Below are 21586 nucleotides of genomic sequence, written 5' to 3' on the forward strand. Positions count from 1 at the left end.
GTGCTGGACTCCTGCAGAGGAGGCAATCCTTGGTTAAGGGTTATGAACAACCGTTGTGAACTAAGAAATACTTAAAGGGGAAGAAGTATTTCTTTCCAGCTCAACAAACCTTTATTGAGTGTTTATAAAGTACACTCAGAGATAAACTCTCCCTACTGCCAAGGAATATACGAATGGAAAAACATCCTAAAGCTTCTCAAGTTGTCTGTAAATATTCTATAAAGTATAGCTTTTAACAATCAGCTTGGAGCCTCTTAGGTCTTCCCCCACTTTTTTTTTTTATCTTGTGTTTCTCTCTTCCTGTTCTTGGCCCTCTCTGTTTCAAATCCACCATATCCTTTCACATCCTTACATCTAGTTCTCCATCCCTTTGCTTAGCTAGTGTATCATTCTTGGCTCTCTCAATGAAGATGTGCTTCCCATATATAATTTTATATAGAATATGTAAATATCATCCCATGTACATATGTCTTAGGCCTAGTTGGCTTATATGGCTTAATTTTCATCAGCAGATGAACTAACAAGGGGCATTGGTGGCACAGTGGGTAAAGCACTCCACTGCTCTCGATTTGAAGTCACCTGTAGGAGAAAGGTGCTTCAGTAAAACTCATAGCTTTCTCAACTTTCTGGGGACATTCTAGGTTGTCCAACAGTGTCATCTGAGCCAGACCTGACTTGTGGCTGTGGTAGATGTACCAGTGAGTGCTGACTCACCATCCTGTGACAAATTCCCCTGAAGTGGTTCCTATCACCTTGACAACTCCTGACTTGCCTGGGAGGCCCTGTTACCCAGGATTGGCTACAGCAGAGAGGATGCGACAAGATACAGCAGCTACATTGTGCACTGCATCACAAAGGGTAGCATCCAAATCCCACTACAAGCTATGAAAAGTTACTGTCAGCGGAATGAGTCATTCAGCCAGAGATGGTTGAACTTCACATGAATCTCCTGAGGTCTAACCTAGCCTCCTGAAGACAGCCAGAGGCCCCACTAGGAAGCTCCTGAAAACCATTGATGTGGCATATTTAACCATTAACTGGTTTTACTGTCTTTCCTATAGGAAAAGAATTATGAATTCGCTTTAGTGTTGCTCTTGCTAAATGGGGGAGAAGGGTGGGGATGGTACCACGATTTCTGGTGGGGTTTGCATAAATGGGGCTGCAACTGCAGAATGCAAGCTTGAGAGAACTGATTTTATTTCGCGTGGCTACGCTCCTCTTTGCGGAGAGTGGCGGAGACTGCGCAGCAACAGCTCAGGTGGTAATGCGATCTTAGAGCCAGACTGGGTGAGGGCGAGGCTGGGGCGGGTGGGGGGGGTGGCCCATGCAGTGTTTCCATGTAGCTTGGCTAAGGAAAAATGAAAACTGATTTTTAAAAGGGATAGATTTTTTTTTCCAGGCCTGGCCCTCCACCCTGTGGAAACACTGATGGGAATGGGTGGAAGGCATATGTGGTCCTGATATGTGAATGATCATCATTCTGTGAGCAGAGTTCCAGGAGACTGATCCACAAATGCTGCCAGCTTGCAGTCAACACAACCATCGACACGAGAAGATGGGTGTGTGTGTGGGCGGGGGGGCTTTAGAAATTAAGACTCCCTTTGAGGGAGCCAGGGCTCCTGTGATGCCCACAATCCTTCCTCCATCTGAAACCACTTCAGCAAGCTTTTCTCCACAAAGGAGACTGCTTTTCTTTATTCTTTTTTGAGAAAGGTGGCTGTCAAAAGGTGATTCTTACACAAGGAGAGTTCTCTGAGGGTCAAGGTTTGTGGCAAACATTTCCTTTGGTAGTAGGGGATGGACTTCTTTGGTGGACCGTGCTGTCCTCAGTAAGGGGGGTTGCAGAGTTGAGGTGATGCGTGTGAATGTGCATGTGCAAGCTGTACAATCAATAACGAAGGCCAAAGAAGATCAGTGAATTTGGATTGGGGTGTTGGTGAAGAATATTGAAAGCCCCGGGGACTGCCCGAAGAACAAGCAAATCGGTCTTGGACGAAGTATAACCAAAATGCTCCTTAGAAGCTAAGATGTGAGACTCTGTCTCGTGCACTTTGAACATGTTGTCAGGGGAGCCCAGTCCTAGGAAAAGGACATCATGCTTGTTGGGTGAGGGAAATAGAAGACCCTCATGCAGATAGATTGACACGGTGGCTCCATCCATGGGCGGAAACATAACAATATTTATGAGAATGGCCTACGACCAGGGAGTGTTTCGTTCTGTTGTGTATGTGGTCACTATGGGTCAAAGCTGACTAGATGGCACCCATCACCACCAGCAGCAGCATCCTGTGATTCTGCCATGCCAGTACTCACGCCACTGCACTCACCTCCCTGGAGGCCAAGCTTCTGAAAGGCAGAGAACATGTCTCATCCACTTTGTGCCCTGAGCTCAGCACAGAACCAGCCACCTGGTAGACACTCAATAAACATACATGAATAGTGAGACATAACACATGGTGCCTTTCAGAGAAGAAAAATGAAAATTTCCCAAAGGGCTCCTGAGATGCAATTCTGAATTTTAGTGTGTTTCCTCAGTGTGGGGGTTAAAGTTTAACTGTGCCAGAAAGGGGCTAAATTGCCTTAACTGATACTATTCTTTGCATGATGTTAACTGAAAAGTTGAAAGATGTGATTCTTATTTCTTTAAAGTCTTTTCTGTTTAAAATATGGGAATGGGTTTCTGCAGGACTGTGGCATTTCTGCTAACATTTTAGCCAGATGAAAACAACAACAACAAGAAGTTTGAGTCATCTGAATGTGTATTGCCAGTACAATTAAGGGAATGAACTGTTAAATTTAATTAGTTTTCTTATTTTGATAATGGCCAGAAAATACACAAACCACGAGTTTGAATGTATCACAGGCATACAGTTCTTTTTTTTTAGAATTTTAAGAAGCTAGATACTTTCTTCTAGAGTTGACTTGAAAGCTGGTTATCTTAGGAATGTCTTACCTGCATGGCGTAACCATGTACAAAAAAAAGAGAATACCGTCTGTGTGTGCCCTGAATAATAAGGACGTTTCAAAAGAACCCCATTCTGTGTATTTCTTTTTCCAGTGGAGTTAAAATCGTGGCTGGTGTTTCTAGGGCAGGTGGGAAGGGAGAGTCACAGTAGAGAATTAGACTTAGCTGCACACTTAAAATTTTATTACTGATTTTGTCGTCTTTCCTCAATGGAAATATTGGAGCCGTCCCTTATCCTTTCCTGTCTCAGTTGTTAGATGGAAGCGTGGTGAGCATGCCACAGTGAACGCAAATCAGACAGGATTCATTCCACTGCTCGTGCCTGTACTCTTCACCTTGGAGACCTTATTTAATTGGTAATTTAATTTGGATAGAGGCATTCTAAATGGAGTTGATTGGGATTTTTATAGACCCCACAATGTACTATGTATTATAGCACGACATAACATCACATTGGGTAATTTCAAGGCACATGGACCACTCGGATCTTTATTCCCACTAGGGTAGAATCTGTGGAGAAATGCTCATTAAATGGCACCAGATTCTTAGGTGGGATTTTACTTGGGAAACCTTGACTATTCAAATGTAGATGTACATATAATGGGCGTGGTGGTAAAAAAAAAGTAGCTAATTTTTTCGAATTGCAACCTGGGTAAGTGTGGCTGGTGAGTCACCCCTCTTCTTCAACTACCCTGTCCTGTGGGCAGCAGCTTTCCTTTTCTCACCCCCAAACACAGCTCCACTGGCTCAGAGGGCTTTCTCTCATTCACTTAGAATAGTGCCTGAGACTTAGTAAGCAAAGCATGGGTAAATGAGAACTGAGGGGGTGTACCAGGAGACTGTGCATTAGAAGGAGAGGAGAGAAATGAGACCAGGGAAGGAAAACAGAATGAGGAGCCGGATCTGGTAGTAAGGTTTGGACTCTAGTCTACAAATTTGGCCTTTGTAAACAGATGCTTTTTGCGAGAGGCAGTGGAAATCGCAAGCACAGGAAGAACTTCCTGTCATTACCACGCAGCTCTCCTTCTTGTTGCTGAGCTCTCACTTCAGTGGGGTGGGTGTGTGACAGAGAAGGTTTGGGCCTGGGGTGTCTGAGTGTTACTGTCAGGGAAAGGCTGCAGGAGTTGTCAATCGGAAGCACTGGGATACGATCGCCACCCTTAAGGACTCCACAGCTGATGAGACCAAGTGAAGGAACGATCACATGGCACCCGTGAGCTTCACCTGCAAACTGATAAGGGGTCAGAGCTTGAAACACTGTACGGTTCAGCATAAACTCAGGAGAGGTAAAACTTCCCAGAGCCTGGATTGGAGGGACAGGTCATTTTCTTTTAGGACCGTTGTACTAGACCATGAATTTTGATGGTTTATGCTTTGTTTGTGCAGCATTGTTTAAATGTGAACACGTTTAGGCTTCTCCAAAACTGAAGCTCTCCCCACCCATTAAGACCAATTCCCATGACCCACTCTAGCTGGTTTTCCTGGATGTCATCCAGGAAAATCCCAAAGCCCTGGCACCACTGTCGCCCTGGCCTGTGGCCAGGACAGCTTGCACAGTCAGTAGTCTGCATATCTGGGCGACTATCTTGGGATTCACAACCATGTGTGGGGGTGGATGCTGTTTACCACGTCAGAAACAAGAGAGAACGACGAGTCTTCTCAGGAAACCTTACAGGAACAGGTGCTTTTATTTTATCTGCTATTTATACAAATACAGTCAGCCATGGTACAATTTAAACTCAGAGACGTGACCTGGACCCAGAGCCTCTGCTCTGCATCGAGATGGGAAAGGGATGGTCGTTCTCCTCTGGGTCCCTTGCTTATGGTTCAAATGAAGGCTTCAGTTTGGTGTAAAGCTGTCAGCTGCCCTAAACCAGGGCAGCACACAAAAATAGACTCTAGGATTAAGGGGTGGGGGGAAAAGACCAAAAAATAAATAAAAAGAGGAAGACCTAGGGGCGAGCAGGGGTAAATGGACAGAACTGAGCTTGTATCTGGAAATAATGTCAGAAGACAGCAGAGCTACTCATGGTAAGTGGGGGAAGACGTCCTAGTGCCTAGTCGAGAAATAGGACAAGGAAAAGGCAGCCTTAGCCACTCAGGGCGAGGGAGGCAGGGAACGGGGTGTCTGCATGCAGGAAGCACCTGGACTGGAAAGAAGAGAAATCCAAACCAGCAAGCATTCCCGTCCTGGGCCCGGCTCGCTGAGACACAGCTCTCCGTCACTGGCCCAAATGCTTGCATGAGGGGACCTAGTCAATCACCAAGGTAACACACTCTAATCTCAGTTCTAAAACAGGGGGGTGGACTGGCTCCTGGGAGAAGAGGAACACAGGAGGGAGGGAGGGGTCAGAGAAGCCCCCAGGAGCTCTGATCGGTGGGGCGTCGGGGGAGAGAGAGAAAGCAGTTCACGGTCACGACACAACACATACTTCTGTTTGTCCCCCAAGACCAACATGGCAATGGGCCGCCACCATCTTCACTTCCAGACATGTCTAGCCCAGGCTACGATCAGATTTGACAGTGGAGACTGGGCTTACAGAGATATTTCTAAAACTAACAGTTAGGAAACGAGAGCAGGGACTGGGAGTCAGAAGAGCTTCATTCCAGTCCTGGAGCTGCTGCCTCCGAGGTGTTTGAAACTAGAGAAGTCATTTAACCTCTCTGGGCCGCAATTTCTTCACCAGAAAAAACAAACGATGGGTGCTAAACCTCCTCGTTAACCCCCTCAGTGTTCTTGAGCTGATCCCAAGTGGGAACCTGGCAGTGAAAGATTTTCCAGCAACTGGCACATGGGGCATGGAAATGAACCGGGCACCTGCGTGAGCCCCCCAGTACCGTCATCCATCTTCTTCAGGGACCCGTGGACCACTTGTTTGACACCGATTGCCAAAGGACGTTTGTTTCTAAAGGCATTCCCAGGTGCGCATCTTGGAATGAGCTCAAGAGCAATCTTGGACCATTTTCTCTTTGAGTCTTTCTGCCTTGAGGCTTAGTTTCAAGGTGGGACCAGATCCAAGCTGAGCTACACATCCTTAGGAAGTCACGATGAAAAGCCAGCCTTTATTCTAGGCAGTGTTTGGCCTGGAACAGAGGCTACATAGATGTCAGCCCTGAGCTTGATCTCATACTTTAAACAGCATTGCTCATACCTTTATCCAAAATACACTCAAGTTTAAATATGTTTAAACTGGAGGGAAAAAACAAACAACAAACAAACTTCCCCTTTGGGCCAAGTGCTTGCTACGTGGTTTAGATACCTTCTGTTATTTAAGCCTCAAGGCAACTCGAAAAGGTAGGCGTTACTGCCCCCGTTTTATAGGTAAAGAGACTGAGGCGCAGGGTGACTGTGTGACTTGTTCTAGAGGTTACATGACACCCCTAGAACATGGCAGCTCATGACTTCTGACTTCACAGACCAGCCTCATGGTGACCCGTTAGTCAGGGGAAAGGATATGCTTTGAGTAAAGGCTCATCTATCCCAGGTCATTTTGAAGTGTTCCGTTTCAAAGCATTGGACTATGACAGCGACTCAATATTAGATCACTCAGAACCATCACCACTAGCTGACTTTCATGACTCAGAAGGCACATCCAGCTCACTCTGTGCCTTCAAGCGCTCACTGACAGTCTTAGGTATCAGGACACTGTAAGTGTGTCTGCGTGTGTGTGACTGATGCCAGCTTAAAGAAGGCAGGCAGCTCAGCTGCCCCCAAGATGCCGGGCACTGAATACCTTGAAGCACGGCTAAGTCTGCAGTCCAAAGATATACAGGGAACCTATCACCGCCTTTTGGGACATAGATTCTAAACATGTATCTGTTCTCAGGCCCAGTGAGAAAGAAACCAATTCCAAAGGGTCTTGCCTTTCACCTAACTCTATCCTTCAAATCCTAAGGTCCTCACGACATCACCGTGCACACGATTTTTGGCAGTTGTAAGCTCTTTCATAAAGGAGAACTCAAGACGATGGGAGAAGATAAGGGGCATTTCAATGCATCCTCTTTGGGTGGGTCAGACTGCGTGAGGCAGTGTGGCTGTGTGGAGGGACAGAGGTCTGGGACTGGGGCAGCTGAGGTCCTTGGCTTATATACTGTCCGACTGTCCTGGCCCCTATATCCCGAGCAACATTAAACAATCACCTATGTGCAAGCAACTGTGCCAAAGGAAAGAACCCACGATTCGAATCTCCAGGCCGTGGCCCGTTTTAGAAAGGCCTTGCTCCAGCCGCTAGAGCAGGCGCGGGTGGAAGTTGTACCGGAGGCTGGAGAAGAGCCCGATGTGCTTCACCAGGTTGGGCTCTACCACGTAGGCCCGCTCCCCCTTGGCCCTCAACAGCGAGTACAGTGCCGTGTCCTTGCCAAAGCCCTGGTGGCAGTACACTTGTGACAGGTAGGTGAGGGTCCGGCGGGCTGCCGGGGCAGGGAAGAGCATGGCGGGGGTGCAGCACTCCGAGGCAGGGACCACGTTGTACAAGGAAGGGCTCAGCCGGCGCAGCTCGAGGAAGTAGTGCCGCCCCACAAGTTCCACCAGACCCATGCTGTACAGGGAGAAGAAGAGCATCACAGGCCAGCTGAAGGCCGGTCGGCTGGCGAACCGCATGTACATCCAGGTCAGGAAGGGCCCCAGCACCATGCCCACGCCGACCCACTCCAGGATGCGCATGGGCTCGGGGTTGATGTAATGCTGGAGCCTCTCGGGGTGATAGAGCTTGAGATAGAGGGCGTCCCGGAGGTGGGGCTCGGCGAAGCGAGCCCGCAGCAGGTGCTCCAGGACGGGGAAGATCTGCTCCTCCGGCACGGCGTCGTCCTCCACCATCAGGACGTAGTCCGGGTTGTAGGTCTGCAGGGAGGACTCCAGGCAATAGGCGTAGTCCTGCTTCTCCTTCTCAAAGGAGTTGGTGGAAGGGTCGTCGCCGTAATCGTCCTCGGTGCCCTCGTAGCGGTTGGCCACCGGGACGTACTTGGACAGCAGCTTGGCGTCCAGGTGGCTCACGCTGCGCTCCACGTTGCACAAGAAGAGCTGGTAGCCGGCGCACTGGGGGCCGCACTGCTGCAGCAGCCGGTGGAAGTGCGACACCACCTGCAGGACGTAGTGGAAGCCAGGCTGCCGGTCCACGGTGATGATGGTAATCACCAGCCAGGGCCGCGGCGTGGCCTGCCACACGATGGGCACGGAGCCATTGGCGGAAGGCAGCTCCTCAAAGTAGTGCAGCGCAGCCTCGCCCTCCTTCAGGCTTTGCTGCAGGAACTCCTGGCTCATTTGGTTCAGGTGCCAGTGGCGCAAATAAAAGTAAGAGTGCAGAAGCCGTTGACAGGCCAGAGGGGCCAGCAGGCCAAATGTCACCACTGTTAGGATAAAGAGCTGGACAGCGGTGCTGCCCCAGGAGAGTCGCCTCAGCCTCCGGAGGAGCATGGCAGCTGGAGAGGCTGATGTGCTCATGAGGGCAACCTCTGGTCAAGTCTGGTCCCGAGAGCAAACCATCCTGGAACTTGGGTCACAATCAGCAGCAAGAGGGCCCTAAAAGGAAGGAAGCAGAGAGTGGTGAAGAAGGCTTAACGATAAATTCTAAGGGAATGATTTCAGCACCTGTCAAAATCAAGATCCTAATTCCAGGCTGTGGGGATAAGACAGACTTTCAAGTTATTTTCTGCAGTAAACGGCTCTTTGGTTGCTTTGGTTAATTATCTCTGGGATGCTACGGTCATTTCCACAAGGAAAGAAATGTCAGTGCAGTCAACCTGAAGATTAGTTGCATCATGTGCCAGAAAGCCACCGACTCGGCTAGTAAAATCACTATTTGTGCTCAACAGTGAGAATAGACACAAGTAGTGCCACAGACACAAGAACGTAAAATAGATGTGATAAAAAAGTTTTTTTAAAGCACAGCTTGATACAAAAGACATACACATTTAGAGGAGACTCCAACACAAGGGCACAGTAAAAACTTGTTGAGATTCTGCCTAGTAATTTCTGAAACTATTTTCTTCTCCCTTGTCCCAAACAAGGAAAGGAATAGACAGGCTTCCCTGCACTGACTTTGTTAATGCTTCCATTCATATACTTTTTAGTCTTTTAAAAAATGAGCTTTTTTGTTTTAATAATTTCACAGATATAAAAATCACGTCATACATTTCAATAGTTCAGTCACGTTCATAAAATTTGGGCAACCATCTTCACAATCAATTCCAGGATCTTTCTTCCTCCTTGTAGTCATTGTTGTTAGCTCCCCGTTTCCTGCCAGCCTCCGCTGTCATGCCCCTTTGAATTTACTGATCCAGTGTTGCCTCTATAGGCTTACCTAATCTATTAAAAATTTTTTCATGCAATTATACTTAAAATGCATATTAATTTAATCCTGCTGTTCTATTTTATCTTCACAGACCTATCATGGAAATCAATAAGAAAAAAAAGATTTTCTATATGCTAGTGAATTTGAGGGAGGCCCTCGATGAGATGGATTGACAAGTGGCTGCATCAGTGGGCTCAGACATGGGAACAATTGGGAGGATGCCCCAGGACTGTGCAGTGTTTTGTTCTGTTGTGCATGGGGTTGCTGTGGGCAGGAGCTGACTCGAGGGCACTTAATAACAAAAAAGTGATTTTGAAAGCCCAGTCAACATTTGGGTGGGAAGAATACATTGTAAGGAAGACCCACAAGCAGTTTTCCACGAGGAACAAAGGAGGCTGGCAGAGATACAGATGGGAGAGACAACTCTCCTCATTCTGGTCCAGAAAGAAATGCTGTGTAGCATGAGGAGTCAGAGCAAGGACTGGGGTCAGGCACACCTCAGTGTGAATTCAGCTATGCTACTCACTTGCTGGGAAGACAATTCACCTCTCCACCTCATGAATTCCTCATCTCCGAAATGCAGATAATGACAGTACCAATTTCTTAGGGTTACTGTGAAGGCTGAATGTGTCAGAGAGTACAATAATGAAGAGTAAAAATGCCATTAAGATATAGTCATGAAAAAAAAAAAGATATAGTCATGTCCAAAATGGGTGCACAAGCAAATGTGATGAAAGCTGATGGTGCCCGGCTATCAAAAGATATAGTGTCTGGGGTCTTAAAAACTTGAAGATAAACAAGTGGCCATCTAGCTCGGAAGCAACAAAGCCCACATGGAAGAAGCACACCAGCCTGTGTGATCATGAGGTGTCGACAGGATCAGGTAACAGGAACCAGAAGACAATAAACAAACATATTGTTCAGAACAAGGGGGTTCAGAGCAGGGACCCAAAACTGATCTGTAGACAATGAGACATCCCCTCACAGAAGGGTTGCAAGGAAGGGATGAGTCAACCAGGGTGAAGTATAGCACTGAAGAAACACACAATATTCCTCTGATTCCTTGAGGCTTCCTTACCCCCCCTATCATGACCCCAATCCTGCCTTTCACTGTGAACTAGGCCAGAGCATGTACACAGGTACAGATAAGAGCCAGGACACATGGAATCCAGGTCAGATAACTCCCTCAGGATCAGAAATGGGAGTAGCAATACCAGGAGGGTAGGGGGGCGGTGGGGAAGAAACCTCGGGGGAAGGGAGACAATGGTTGGTATAAAATATGAAAATATGAAAATAATAATTTGTAATTTATCAAGGGGCCGCGAAGGGGGGAGGGAGGATAAAAAGAGGAGCTGATACCAAATAGAATGTAAATGTTTAGAAAATAATGATGGCAACATATGCACAAATATGCTTGATAAAATTGATGTATGGATTGTTATAAGAGCTGTAAAAGCCCCCAATAAAATGATTTTTAATAATAATAAGAAATTCAACTAACATTTTAGGAGTAAGAAGGCCTTAATGCAACAAATGTACAAATGTGTTTGACACAATGGATGCACGTATGGATTGTGATAAGAAATGTACGAGCCTCCAATAAAATGATTAAAAAAAAGAAGGCCTTAATGACCTTGAAGAAATAAGACTCATACCCAAACAGAGAAGTAAAATACAGAGTCCATATAAAACCAGGAAGCCAGTGGACAACTGAATGGTGTCTGTAGTAGAGAAAATCAACCGAGGGCCGTGGAAGCACAGATTTGCACACACTGGGGAGAAATCCATGCAAACAGCGTGTGCATTTTCACTCCCCAGGCTCATACATCAGAGTCTACTAAGGTTTTAATGTCTGTGTTCTCCTGGTCCTGGGTGCACAGTAAGTCCCCATTTCACAGCCCACCTTTTCAGATGGGCTTCAAGTACTGAGGGCTTGGAAGGAAACTGAGTGAAGCGACGGGTGTCCCTTCTGGACCAACGCCATGCTGAGCAGGTCTGCTTCTTCACTTTCTCTCTTCCCTCTGCCTCCTGACTGGAGAGCCTGTGTGGATGCAGAGGAGGGCAGGGCCACTGGTCGGTCCTTGCGTGACTGCGTGGAACTGAGAGGTTCTTTCAAGCCAGAGGGGACTGTGCTGTGATCAGTAAATGACCATTGTATTTAATCACTAATTTGGGGGGTGATTTATTACATCAGTTAGTCCACCCTATGTAATGCAGTTGTGTTGGGTACCAAACTTCTTGCTACAGTATGACAGGTTATACTGTATGATAGAAAGCCATGGATGTAGAGATACAAGCCTTATTTCAGCAATCTCACTGTATATCACCAGTGGCTACCATACTGACCAGGGCAGCTCTAGACAAACTTGGATCACTGACCAGCTCAACTCTTGCACAACTCAAACCTTTGCTCATGCAACTCCCTCTTCCTAGAACATTTTTCTTCCCCCACTTCTTCTGCTCCTTCACAGAGCTAGCTGTCTCATTCGTCAGTGATAATCCCCTTATGGGGCCTTGTCCCTGACCCATGTAAAGTAGGAGGCACTGAATAAGTACTCACGTGTTTTGTGAATGGGAGTTCAAATTAGTGCAATCTCTGTGAAAAAGATGGAGGGAGCTGCAAAAAATTGGTGGACAGTGGAATTTAAAGATAACAGTATTGTCTCATGGACTTTTTGAAGTCCCCTTGATCAACCCAAACTACTGGCAACCCAGATATTTCATGTCTGGAATTCTTGGCTATATGTTATCTGGTGTAATACATGATTTCCACTAATATTTGTAAAGGGAAATATTGCTAAGTGCTGATCAGTTGAGGGCAGGTCAAATCAATCGTGCCTCTAAGCCAGTGTTTCCCACAGTGGGTGATACTGTACTTGATGGGGCGGGTGGTGGGGGTGGGTGGTGGGGGTGGGTGGTGGGGGTGGTGGGGGTGTTTTCTGGAATGATCCAGGGGCCTGTAAAAGCAGATCCCTACATTTCATCCTGGATTATGGCCTCTAGCACAGCAGTTTTTAATTGTCAGGGTGCCACTGAGTAATTTTTTTTTTTCTGAAAAAGGGGCTGTAAGCCAAATAAGTTTGGGAGTGGTAAACAATAGAATACTACATAGCTGCTTAAAATGAATGAATTTTTATATGCAGATAGAGAAAGATTGTAAAGATGTATTTCCCATTAAAGCTGTCAGTATATCCAATATATTACCGTTTTTAAAAGGAAGGAGATAGCCGCATGTGTATATGTATGTAGACAATCTCTGGAAGACTGGGTAGGCATTGGAAATTTCAATTGCTGCCCGAGAGCAAAACTAGCTGGATTAGAGGCTGAGGTCAGACTGAAATTTTTTACTCCATGTTTTAACTTAAAGATGCTGTCTTCAAGGAAATGAATTTTAATATACTTAACATAAAATCATTGTCCTGCCACCACTATTATCCACACAAAAGTCGCTTATTTGGTTATTCCTTTGCTCATGCTTTGGTTGGCTTCTGCCACTAGAACCTACTCACGGGGACAATGAGCTTGCCTGTCTGTCTGTCTAGTCATCGTGGTAGCATTCCAGACTCACTGCCATCGAATCAGTGCTGACTCCTACTGACCCTACAGGACAGGGTAGAACGACGTCGTGCGTTTCTGAGACTACAGCCCTGGAGGGGAGTAGAAAGCCCCTTCTTTTCCCAGCAGAGCAGCTGGTGGTTTCGAATTGCTGACTTTGCAGGTACCAGCCCAGAGCATAATCACTGCGCCACCAGAGTTTCTGTTGTAGCGCTAGCACTTCCTATTGTTGAGTTAAACAAACCAGTGGGGGCACACCCTTTTAAACTCACCTAGGGAGACGCATCGATGACTACAATGCCCTACCAATCCAGTGGTTCCCGTTTCATTTTCCAGAGGCTTGCAAAGAGTCCTATGCTCGCAGAGCCAGGATCAGGATTTCTGTATAAAAGAGGCTTGTGTATTCTAGGTAGGCAGAAGAGGGAGAGGGACTCTTTGGAAGTAATGCTTTCAAAGCAAGCACGATGATTTTCCCAAGAGTTCATGATTAATCTAGGGCAGTCGAGGTAAAGGAAGGTGGATCCAAGCCATCCCCTGGTCGGGGAATGAAACCTGCTCTTCCAGCCCCATGTCAGGGCCTGCTCTGCCCTTTGACTTTGTGCCACCGCACAGAACACACCCCAGGTTTGTGGTTCTCTCCCACGAAGGCAGGTGGAACAGAGACCACAGCACCTTGTTCTGAAGTAAAACCCAGACAAAACTTCTTGCCGTGGAGTCGGTGAAGACTTGTAATGACCCTGTAAGATGGAACAGACCTGCCCTCAGAGGGTGTGCAGGACTGTCATTTTCACGGAGGCTGACTGCTGCATCTGCCTCCCACGGGGAAACTGATGGGCTCAAACGGATGAACAGCCTCAATTTTTTGGTGGCTAACAATACCAAGAAGCATGTCTTGCTCATGGATCAATGAAGAGCTCTAGTGCAGCTGGGTTCAGCCCCAGGCTGCAGGTTAGATCCAGGCAGATCCACCTGCTTCTCCTTCCAGGGCAAGCTGCAGAAGCAACAGGCACCGACACACGCCCTTGAGGTGAGTAGCAGCTGTGTGCTGGAAGACAAGTTCACTCACTGTCCACTGACTAACGTGAGGGAGCAGGAAAGGGTAGAAAGAATTATACTTTATTTTACTCCTGTGATCTGCTCCCACCGAGCAGAGGGAGAGGAAGTGAAGATTCACTACAAGAAGAAAGCAGTAGTCCGTTTCTAAGTCCACAGGAGAAGGGAAAGGATCAGTCTGAGAAATTGCTAGAATGTTTTTTTTCTGAATGCTCTTACGAGACACACCCCAGGTCCCCACACAGCAAGGATCCAAAACCAAAACTCATTGCCACCGAGTGGATTCCGACTCACAGCAGCCCTCTACCACAAAGTAGAATGGTCCTGGCGGGTTTTCAAGACCACACGTGTTTACATGAGCAGAAAGCCTCGTCTTTCTCATATCGAGTGGCTGATGGGTCTGAAATGCTGACCTTGCCTAAACCTGATGCTTAATCAGCCCCTGTGGCTACTTATCAGTCAGGATAGGCTGCAGTGATGATCCCCACATCTCAGTGGTTTATAAAAACTGAAGTTTAATTCTTGCTTATGCTATTTGTCCATTATGTATGGGTCAATTGTGGTTCTGTTCCATGCCACCTGCACTCTGGGCCCAGGTAGATGGAGCTGCCTCTTTCTTGCACGTTGGCAGTCTGAGGAAGAGGGGAAAAGAGAGACAGTGGACCATAAGCTGGTCCCCAAAGCTAACGCTCACACATGCTTTCGCTGACACATTTTACTGACTACCGCAAGTCACATGATTCCTGGATTCAAAAGGGCGGGTTAAGCGCTTTTCCTGCAACAAGGGGGTACCATACGCCTGACACTGCCCAGTCTGAAGTCCATGGCTGGGGAAGTACACATCTCCACAGGGAGGGGCACAAGCAACAATGCACACCCACCACTGGTCAAGGGAACTGGGCCAGATCCTTCATTCAATTATCAAAGATTGGTTTGCCTAAAACATGATCAGGCAGAGCTATGATCATTCAAGATCATATTTGCCTTTTAAAACATTTGTTTAAAGGATTTTTAACCAATTGTTGCACAATGGGATGGGGTGCCCAGAAAGAATTATACTTTATTTTACTCCTGTGATCTGGTTTTAGACAAATAGGCCTTGGGGAACAGACCTAAAGCATAGAATACTCTCCTGGTCATTTGGAGGAGCGTGAGTCCCTAGCCCCAGCCCAATCACAGGAATAGACAGATGGGGGGTATGTTCCTGGCATTAGAACGCTGGTTGCCCTATTCCAGAATTCCATAGCCAGCAAGCCATACTGCCAGGTCCCACACCAACACTGGCTCAGGGCCACATTCGTCACGTGTGAACTAGCTGGCATCTGTGTGCTGTTCGGGTAGCAACTGCATCATCACACCCAGAATCCATAGACCGGTGTTGACTGAGTTCTTCTGTATGCTTTCCAAGGGCACTTTAACACACAACCACTTCCTAAACTGGACTCTGTCTCGTACCACATCAAGCATGAAGGGTTCGGGGAAGACAATAAAGGGCAAAAACTCCAACAAATGAGCATGAAGTGGAGCCTGAACTCATAAACGGAACGACAATTTTAATAAAGCTTCTTAAAAGTAACCTAAAGGAGGTTTGGGATCATGGAATGTAGAATACCAGATTGAGTATCAGGAGATCGGGGGAAGAGAGCAGAGGGTTCCAGGAACTTCAAGTGCACCCTCCTACGCCTATTGCATCAGCTCTCTCCCAGGCATCTGGGACTGAACGATTAGTAGGTTCTGACTCCATCTCCCAAGTCCTAACAATTCCACCTCCCTGGTCACTCTTGTTCTGTCCCTCTCTGTCCTACTACAAACAAATTAGATCAATTTTGGAAAGAATCACTTAATCCCTTTGAACTAGTTTGCTTCTCTGCAAAACAGGAAAATGAAAAATGGATGTATTGGGAAGATGAACTGAGAAGTGTCTGTGAAAACACCGTGCAAAAGACAGTACTGTTTTTCCATTAATTATTAGTATCTGTCAGGCAGGTGCACAGGCGTGAGCATGGCACTCTTTTCTGTAAAGCAGTCAACGATTCACCAGCGACTATCAAGTCCAAATTCCTTGCCAAGAGTCTCCAGACTATTGAAACAAGCCAGTTCCAACTATCTTTCCAGCCCCATTTTGTCTCTTTTCACAGGAGAAATCAACTTGCAATAATTAGCTTACAAGGCCTCTCTTTCAACAGCCAGAACCGATTGCCCCAATCAAACTCGTCTCTCTCTGTCCTCAAGCCCTTCTAGGCTCTTGATCAGCAAGTGCATTCATTTGTTCCTTTGTACTTGAAGCTAGCACAGCCCTCCGTGGCCTTCCGGGCTGTGCCTTGGACTGCTAATAGCAAGGTCAGTGGCTGGGAAACACCAAGCTTGGGAGAAAAATCAGGCTTTCTAGTCTTACAAAGACTGATAGCATCCCAAACCGCCCCCATGGGCTCTTCACCTCTGCCCTATAGTAAGGTGACCAGATTTTAACATTGGTAAAGCGGGACACCATTGATAAAACTCATATCCTGGCGAAATAGCCACATGGCAGCCGAAAACCGTATACCCTAGCTTGTCGTGCATTCTTTCCAAAAATCGGGACTTTTAAAAAATGTCGCAGGACGCGGGAAAAATTGTTAAAAAGCGGGATGTCTGGTCACCTGACCCTATAGGGTCGCCATGAGTTGGAGTCAACTTGATGGCAGTGAGTTTTGCTGAGTTTGTGATGATAAATGGCATTTCCTGGCAGCTACCACTTCCTGGGCCCCGACTCGATCCCCAAAGCAGCCCTTTAAAACACAGGCATAATGGGCTCCGTGTTAGCTCAGCAGTTCAAAACCACAAGCCTTTCTCCTGGAGAGAAAGATGGGGTCTTCTACTCGCATCAAGTGCCATTGCCCCACGTGGATGTGAAGGCAGGGCAGTGGGTAAGGAAGACGGAAGAGGAATGGTGCATTTGGACTGTGGTGCTAGTGAGGGATGTGCAAAGTGCCATGGACCACCCAAAAGACATACACGTCTGTTCCTCAGAGGAGCACTTGTCGGGAGAGACTAGTCCCTGGGAACAAAGAACGGTCCTGAAAACGAGGAAGACCCTGAAGAAGACGGACAGACACAGTGGCTGCAACACTGGGCTCACATGCGCAGGAACAACTGTGGGAGGGCGAGGGCTGGGCAGTGGTCCCCTTGCTGTGGACAGACAGGGTCGCCGTGGGGAGGACCGGACTCGGCACCTAACAAGCTGACGACAATTGGTGCTTATCTCTCTTTGTGTGTTGCCCTCTGTGATTGTTACTTTCTTCTCCTTCCTTTCCCCTGCCCCGGCTTCTCTGTGACTATCAAAGTCTGTTTCTTTTGTTGTGAAAACTACTTTTTCCTTTTTATAATAAAGTTCTGATACAGTTAAAAAAAAGAAGAGTTACAGCCTCAGAAACTCGCAGAGGCAGGTCTACTCGTTCCTACGGGGTTGCTGTGAGTCAGGAGTTGGCATCACCTCGATGGCGATGGCGTGGAGTTTTTCGTAAGACGTACACTCTCGTAAACCCACAGGTGTTCTACTCTGTCCCATAGGGCCCCTAGAGGCTGAATTGATTTGATGGCAGTGAATTTGGTTTTGTTTCTTTCACCATACCCTATACAGTGCTGCGCTAGACTTTTGCTCTATTTTTTCTTCCCAAAACAGCACCTGACAGACAGCAATGGAACTAATTCCACTTAGATTAAAAATGAATCCCATTTGGATGCTACCAAGATGAAAACAAGAAATTCATATACAGGACATTCCAAAGCCCATGTGTATCCATGATACCTGCTGCTTCATTCATGACCTTTGACTGATGCTCCCTGCCAACCCGCCCCAAACAACCCACTGCCATCAAGGTGATGCCGACTCATAGTGACGCTAACAGGACAGGGCAGAACTGTGAGTTTCAGAGACTATCACTGCTGACGGGAACACCCAGCCCTGTCTTTCTCCCTGGGAGCGGCTGGAGGTTTACCAATGCTGACCTTGGGGATCGCAACACAATGCACAACCACTGCGCCTCCTCTGCCCCCAAATGGGATTTGTACAGTCTTATGCTAGTAGACTCAGACGGATTTATCTTTGGTATTCTTCACAGACACAACACAGTACTGTACACATTTTGACAGGAGGGAGAGGAGAAAGAAACAAAACGACAACAAGTGGTTGGGGGTGAGGGGGTGGGGAGTTGGGTGAATAAGAGTCAGTGTTTATTGAGCAAATGACTGTAGTTAAGCCATTTACCTTCAATGGGCTTGAGTTTCTCAGCTATAAACTACAGAGTACGAAAGAGTCTGATCATATACTGTGCAGAGATCAATTTATTTGTAAAAAAAAAAAAAAGTGATTTACTGAGCATTTGTTATGTGCCAGCCACTGTTCTAAGCCTCTCACCAATCTTTTCAAGATGCATATGAGTAAGGATTCTTATTAAACTCATTTTATGCTTGAAAAAATGGAGGCAAAATTTACATGTACCCAACATTAACAAAGCTTTTATATAGGGTGCCAAACTTCAACCCAGGCAGACCGATGTGAGAGACCATGCCCTCCACCAATACGCAATTCTGCCTCTGCACAAACTGGGAACCCAAGAAACGCAGCCCAAGCACCATGAAGAATGGTAACATGCAGCTACACAGACACACCGAGTTCTGATACAGATACCACCTCGATGAACCGGAAAACATATGCTAAATGAGACGACCAGGCACGTAGATGAAATATCTAGAATAAGCAAATGCAGGGAGACAAAAGATGATTCATGAGTACTAGCAAAGTGGGGGAGAAAGATGAGGCTTTCTACGCCCGTAAAGAGTTACAGTCTCAGCAAGGCACAGGGGCAGTTCTAGCCTGTCCTAAGTGGAGTTTTTGGTTTTTAATGGTCCCTGGGTGGTACAAATGGGGGGTGGCTAGAATCCATCCCACACTACTACGGAAGAAAAGCCTAGCAATCTGCTTCCATAAAGATAACAGCAAGCAGAGGGGTAGGGGGGAAGAGATGAGTCACTCAGGGTGCAGTGTAGCATTGATGAAACACACAACTTTCCTCTAGTTCTTAAACGCTTCCTCCCCCCCCCCCCACCCCTTCACTATCATGATCCCAATTCTACCTTACAAACCTGGTTAGACCAGAGGATGCACAGCGGTGCAGACAGGAATTGGAAACACAGGGAATCCAGGACAGATGAACCCTTCAGGACCAGTGGTGAGAGTGGCCATACCAGGATGGAAGAGGGAAAGGGGGATAGAAAGGGGAAACTGATTACAAGGATCTACATATAACCTCCTCCCTGGGGGATGGACAACAGAAAAGTGAGTGAAGGGAGATGTCGGGCAGTGTAAGATATGATAAAATAATAATTTATAAATTATCAAGGGTTCATGAGGGAGGAGGGAGCGGGGCGGGGGGAGAGAAAAAAAAGAAAAATGAGGAGCTGATTCCAGGAGCCCAAGCGGAAAGCAAGTGTTTTGAGAATGATGGGGGCAACGAATGTATAAGTGTGCTTTACACAATTGATGTATGTGTGGATTGTGATAAGAGTTGTATGAGACCCAATAAAATGATTTTAAAAGAAAAACAACAGCCAAGCAAATCCTATGGCTCAGTTCTTCTCTGTCACACAGGGTCCCCATGAGTTGGAATCAACTGGAGGGCAACATGTTTTTGTTTTCTTTTTAAGGCTAATGATGTTTAGAACCTTTCTCTATGCTCATTGGTCATTTGAATAGCCTCTGGTGAAAGGTCTGTTCAAACCTTTTGCCTATTTTTTTGATTAGGTTGTATTTTTGTTATTAAGTTACAAAACTTAAAAATATATGTTTTGGCTTTATGGACCCTTGTCAGATATATGGCTCTCCAAAATTTATTTCCAATCTATAAATTGTCTTTTTCACTATTTAAGTAAAGTCTTTTGATGAATTCCACTTCAGTTCTAAATGGTACACTTTATGTAACTGATACAACAAAACTAAACATACAAACACAAACTCACTGCCATTGACTCAATTCCGAATCATAGTGAACTGATATAGGGTTTCTGAAACACTAATTAAAACAAACAAACAAGCCCCAAAACACACTAAATCTTTATAGGAGCAGACAGCCTCAATTTTTCTCACTCAGAGTACCTGGTGGATTTGAACCTCTGACTCAGAGTTAGCCCAACACAACCTACAGCACCACCAAGACTCCTCTATATAATTAAAAAAAAAAAAAAAGCTAGAGAGAGAAGCTGACTGTGGGATCAATCAGACCCTATTGTCCGTCCCACCATCGGTGGGGCCCACTCCCTGCTGATAAGGATAGTGGATTACATCCCTGAAGGAGAGCTCAAAGACCAGGTCAAGCCGACTCAAGGAAGATGGGGGTTAGGCTGCCATCTTGAATCTAGGATCCGCCCATCTTGTCACATGTGTACCCCAGCTCATCCCCTTCTTGTTGTGCATATGCTTATAGGACAGCCCCTACCTGTTACGTATGTGGTTACCTGTAATCAGGGGGGCTTGCATGCCCCCTAAGTATATATAAGCCTTGGTTAGAAATATAGTCCCACCTCCTCCCTCTGCGTGGACCTGGCTGCTGAGATCATGGCTATCCTGGAGGTGAGCATGCTACCATGAAATGTGTCTGCCGCCTTTGTTTCACTCCATCTCCTATTTCTCCTCTTCTCTATGACTTTATTATGATCTTTATATATTCTATCCGTACAATTGCACCTACGGACCCCTCAGTTGTTTGAGGCTGGTTTACTCTGACAGCTCACATCAAAATACACAAGTAAACAGATGCAAAAATCTATACTGAGATGTAATAACTTAAACTATCATAATTAGCAATCGGTGGTAAAACAATGGGTTTTGCAGCAACAGGTTACCCAATCAGGGAAAATTCTAGTTTAGCTTTACAACATTAACTACACTAGCAAATGCCACACTTACTATTACAAGGAGAACTTAACAGTGCCTGAAAAAAATAAGGAACATTAGTCATATAAATGGGCTAGGAAAGGCCTTGCTTGGCAAGACCTCAAGCAGAAATCATAAAAAGACTAATAGATGCAACTAAATAAAAAAGACACACACTAAAAATAGACGAAAATAAAATTAAGCACAACATATAATAAGAGAATTACTAACGAGTGTGTGGCAATCAGGAAGAGAGAAACACTGACGAAAAACTGGGTTAAAAGAATTAGCCGATGAATGCAACACGCCAATACCCAGAGGGGCGGAGCTGATTCCCACGGGTAACCGAGGACGAAAAGTATTCAAGCAAGGTACCCTTTTGGGGTCTACGTTCTTGGTTTAAAAGTTCACACGTATGTACGTAGAAAAAAAATGAAGGCAGATATCCAGTAAACCTTAACGATTTTATAAAATGGGTTTTGAAGTTATCCTGCTTTCTTCGCCTTTCTGTTTCCTTATTGCATGCGATCAGCTTATTCTTAAAAAACAAACAAACAAACAAACCCTAATAAGTCCTGGCCTCCCTAAGTCCCAGATGCTGTGCATTTTAGAAACGCACCCCTCCCCCACGTTGAAAGCGGGTCCCTTGCAAGGGCTCTCCGCGGCGGCGCGCACGTCCACTCTCCCGCAGCTTCGCTCCGCGGCCGCAGCGTGAGGTCAAGCACGGAGCCGCCCTGCGGTTCCGGGCGGCGAGCGCGGGCCGAGCCGGGGGAGGCCCGATCTCCCGCTTCCGGGCGCGGCGCGACCCCAGCG

General features: G+C 46.5%; 1 protein-coding gene across 1 annotated transcript in view; it reads right to left on the minus strand.

Annotated features, from left to right (window-relative positions):
- Positions 1 to 4634: 4634 nt before the first annotated feature.
- PGAP4 (post-GPI attachment to proteins GalNAc transferase 4) overlaps positions 4635 to 21586 on the minus strand; it is a 17807-nt gene continuing 855 nt past the window's right edge. Inside the window, exon 2 of the mRNA XM_045296594.1 lies at positions 4635 to 8483. Within this exon, the coding sequence (XP_045152529.1) occupies positions 7194 to 8405 (1212 nt within the window). The 5' untranslated portion in view covers positions 8406 to 8483 and the 3' untranslated portion in view covers positions 4635 to 7193. The remainder of the gene's footprint in view (positions 8484 to 21586) is intronic.

Source organism: Echinops telfairi, unplaced genomic scaffold (genome assembly GCF_000313985.2).
Source record: "Echinops telfairi isolate 266 unplaced genomic scaffold, ASM31398v2 ScPeMD7_7410;HRSCAF=8448, whole genome shotgun sequence".
NCBI lineage: Eukaryota > Metazoa > Chordata > Mammalia > Afrosoricida > Tenrecidae > Echinops > Echinops telfairi.